Here is a 4,664-nt window from a genome sequence, read left to right on the forward strand (position 1 = left end):
AATAAATTTTAAATTTTAAATTATTAAAATTTTAAAAATGAAGGCATGATGGATGCACTAAAAATGGAGATATTTGAACCTTCCTCTTAAAAAAAAGTAAAAATATATAGTTTATGCAAGAAAAAATGTTTAATTTTCTAATTTGTTATTTTTTGATGGAAAATAATTAATTTCTTTAATTGCAACACATACATAGTGTAATTTAATCACACACTTATGTGCACGTCACAATTAGAAAAATAAATTATTTGTTCTCACACTCGGCCAATTAGAGAACTGAATTTTCTTTAAACAATATTTTATTTATTTATTTAACAAAAATATAAAATAAGTACTCTATAAATTTTAATTAAATATTAATAAATTTGTGAAATTTTGAAATTTATAATATTAAATATAATATTATGAATTTTAGAAGAGAGAATATGCAATTTCGATGTACTTAAATATAATATTATTGCCTACTTTTCAAAAGTACAAGGATGCAATTATCTCTTATAGAGCTAGATCCTTCTAATTCTTCCATTTCATAAATATAAATATACATTTTAATTTAGGGGAAATTGTGAGAATGCTATTACAAAACCTTGAAATTGTGAGATTGCCACTACAAACTTCAAAATTGTGAGAATGCCACTATAAAACGTTCATAATTGTGAAAATGCCATTAACAGTGTATTTTTATAATATTTTTATAAAAAAATAACTGAAAAATACTGTTTTGATATACATAATTATGTATTCCGATTATACCCTTCATACAAAAAAGTAACACTCCAGTTGATATCGCCTCTTCAAATTAATTTTTGATAAAAATATTATAAGAATACACTGTTAATGGCATTTTCACAATTATGGACGTTTTATAGTGGCATTCTCCCAATTTTGAAATTTGTAGTGGCAATCTCACAATTTCAAGATTTTGTAGTGGCAATCTCACAATTTTCCCTTTAATTTATTACTCTAGTCCAATTAAACGTAAGGAAAAAAAGAAATTATGAAATTAAATAAGCCAGGCCCAACAAAAATATTAAGGCCCAGTTCAGAAAGTCAATTTCAATCCTCGTCTAATCTCCTTGGAATAGAAAACCAACAAAAAACTAAAATAGAATTCAAATCATTTCTCCGACGCTTTCGTTCCGTTCATAGTTTCATACCACATAACCAGGAGCAAGAATTCCGATTTCATTTCTTGTTTTGGCAAGAAACTTTCTTGTTCGGGAAATAAACCAAAGTCACACTCAGTAAACCACTACTCTCTCCTCTCTCTCTCTCAATTCCGATCGATGGATTCCCAGCAGAGCAATCCTGCGACCATGGGGCGTGATTGGCAACATCTCCCACCGGAGCTCCTTCAGATCATAGGCAAGAAGGTCACCTCCCTCGCCGTCTACATCCGCCTCCGTGCTGTCTGCCGTCCCTGGCAATCTTCCTGTTCCCTGCGCCCTGACCACCTCCCTGTCAAGCTACCATGGCTGATGCTTCCTTACCGATCCGACGGTAGGAATTATACAACCCGTCGGTTTTACGATCTTGCAGCTTCTAAAATCCACGAGCTTGACCTCCCTGAGACTCACGGGATGTCTATCTGTGGATCTTCGCATGGTTGGCTTGTCCTCCAGAAAGGTCAAGAGATGTCCCTCCTTAATCCCATCACTCGTGCCACAATTTCCCTTCCCCCGTTCCCTGGACCTCTCTCTACTGAGAATTTATTTGAGAACCGGGATGCTAATGAATATGGTTTTAGTATTAGCCCTACTGACAATGACATGGTCCGTAAGGCTATACTGACATCAAGTGCACATGACTCCAGTTGCAGAGTTTTTGTTCTTACTTATAGCAAATGGCCATTGGCATTTTGTAAGATTGGAGATGTAAGTTGGAAAGCGATTGAATTTCAGTCTGGTTATCCTTGGGGAGAGGATTTTGATGATATCACATATAGCAATGGTTTTTTGTACACAGTTAGCCCCTTTGCTGCAGTTACAATGTATAACCTTGATGATCTTTCAAAAACATTGTTGGGTGGCGGTGTTAATCTAACTCGGATTCATCTGGTCGAAGGGGTATCTGGGGACATATTGCTCATTCATGACAAACCTATATATGTTAATCGATTCTTGAAGGAAACTAGGCATACAGTGTACAAGTTGAGCAATGACGGGCCGGAACGAAAGTGGATTAAAGTGATAGACGTAGGCCAAAATGTGCTTTTCCTGGGTAGTCGTCACAATGCATTGTCCCTCTCAAGTGCTAATCTGCAATCTCCAGAATGGGGTCCTAATTGTTTGTGCTATCACTCGATAAGGAATTCACAAGATAGTAGTGGATTTGGCTCATGGTATAATCACAACATCAAATTGGCCAGCCTGGATAATGAGACGGTTACTGATATAACTGCTGATTTAGGCCGATTTCAGGGGAATGAGCGTTGGAAAAGGTCTTTATGGCTGACACCGAGTTTGCTCTAGCTGCTTCTTTACTAATGATAGACAAACTATTTTGGTAATATTGGGCTGGTATAGGATATCAACTGATAATCCTTCAATTAGGTTGTTCCATGCTAATACTTTTTCTTACTGTTGTTTGTGCTTCTTACTGCAGTGAAATTGAAGCTTATACATGTTATTGAATATTGGTGTATTATATTGTCCCAAGCAAGTTAAACTAGTATATTTTCTTATCTGTTTGATGATATTCCCTGCAAAATTTATTGATCCTCTTTTTTAATGTTCTTAGTAGTTGAATTTCTTAATATTTATGGATGCATTTGGAAGGTTGCATTGCATATTAGAAAGCAATATTATGAATTGATTGTTAACTTGATTTTGAGTTTTTGAATGCTGTTGAAAGGAATTGTGAACATAAACATTCTGCTTTAGTGTTATTCAACAGATTTTTAAGGGTTTCTATTTGAGTAAGAAAGCCCTCATTTATAAGTGTTAATTTCCTATGTACCTTAAGGAGTTATTTAATTTATAATGACCTCATGGTCTGGAGACAACATGTGCGAGATAGCTTAAATAAAGAACAGTGACATTTCTTGTTGTTATTGAAATGTTTCCGAGGAAAACCAGGGCCAATGATGTTGGGACAGTGTAATTAATATATTAACTGAACCCATTACCACATATTAGATGTTTGAAAGGTGAATTAAATTAAGTCAAGAGTCTATGTTGTGCATAGTAATTATCTTTTTAAATGTACTGGTACTTCTTCAATGTTATGGCCAAAATTTTAGGTGCAAGTATATCTCATGCATATCTAACATAGAGGCTGATCAATTGGCCGATTTTTCTCGAGTGCACCAAATGTCATTTGTTGGAACTTTTTATCCTGCTTTTCCAGCCCTGAATGGTTTTACTCAACGAGGGTAATTTTCTGGCTTTTTGGTAATTTTGGATTTTTTGCATGGTGATCGCTTAATTTCTTATGGGTCTATGTGTATGATGTACAATTGTTTTCATTTTATTGATTACTGGCACCAGGTTGGGCTTGGGGTGGTTTCTGTAACTTTTCCTCATTCAACTAAATTACCATACAGAAAAGTTAAAACTCAGAAATTGGTTTATTTCCTACCTCTGAGATTCCCACAGAAGCTTATCTATTAATAGGCGATACAGATTCACTAATTCCTATGCTTTATCCATATGTCGATCGCTTAATTAACACCTCAGCCACCACTTCATCATTCCTTTGCTGAAATGGATTAACTATCCCATTATCAACTGCTTCAATTATCTCCAGTCCGTTCCATGCTGTACTTCTCCTTTTCAGTTCGTTGGGCCCCAGTACACAGCGACAAAGTAACTTTTTTTTTTTTTATAGAAATCCGTAGGCATGCATTTCATTAACACTAATATTGTTGCAACATAAAACCTAACAAACCGACAAACAAATGTTCTAAATGCAAGAAAATAACAATTTAATTGAAAACAAAGCTACACCTAAAAAATAGCATAAAATAGGTGAAATAGGGGGTTCTCAATTAAATAGGTGATAAAACAACGAATCAAAAGTTGAGATTAACGGACTTTCATTTTATAAGAGAAAATTTAGTTAAAAGGGGGTTCTCAATTAAATTGATGCATAAAATTTACAACGAAAACAAGACATCAAAAATGAAATTCGTTAAATCCCGGTGAATATAGGAATTATAAATAGCCATTAATAATTCTTAAGATTCTTCTCAGAATCAGCTATATATGATGATAATTCTTTTATAGTCACTAATAATAGTCACCTCATGGAGAAGACATGGAGATCCATTTGAATGAAAGAGATTGCATCGTGGGCTAGCTTTAAAAGAATAGTCAATGCTACTTGTGTTGTCTAGCTGCTCCATGGATGATTTCTCAAGAGAATTAGTTGTCCAGCCATAAGAGAAGCTGCTCTCATGGAGATTTTGTGAGGACTCCATATTAGGAAATCTGAATGACACCACAAGAACAGCTAGGTTTTCGCGAGGATAGTTTTCTGGTAATCGCGAGGTTAATTCCTCTCAGAAAACTATTCACGAGGATAGCTCCTTGCAAAATGTATCCTCTTAAAAACAGCCGTTGCTATAGGTACGTATCCTCACGAATAGTTTTAGCGAGGTTAAGGGGAAAAGTATCTGCGAGGTTAGTTTCTCGGGAAAAATATGCTTGCCACGTGGCAATATT

At 34.9% G+C, this 4,664-nt stretch overlaps 1 protein-coding gene across 1 annotated transcript; it reads left to right on the forward strand.

Annotated features, from left to right (window-relative positions):
- Nucleotides 1–1,286: 1,286 nt before the first annotated feature.
- LOC144552530 (putative F-box protein At3g25750) lies at nt 1,287–2,471 on the forward strand. The gene has a single exon (XM_078300494.1). The coding sequence runs from the start codon at nt 1,287–1,289 to the stop codon at nt 2,469–2,471; it is 1,185 nt and encodes a 394-aa protein (XP_078156620.1).
- The last annotated feature ends 2,193 nt before the right edge of the window (nt 2,472–4,664 follow it).

This window comes from Carex rostrata, chromosome 4, assembly GCF_964058835.1.
Source record: "Carex rostrata chromosome 4, lpCarRost1.2, whole genome shotgun sequence".
Classification (NCBI taxonomy): Eukaryota; Viridiplantae; Streptophyta; class Magnoliopsida; order Poales; family Cyperaceae; genus Carex; species Carex rostrata.

Excerpts from the sequence above, each read along its gene's own strand:
- LOC144552530 (XM_078300494.1), top strand. The coding sequence starts at position 1,287 with ATGGATTCCCAGCAGAGCAATCCTGCGACCATGGGGCGTGATTGGCAA.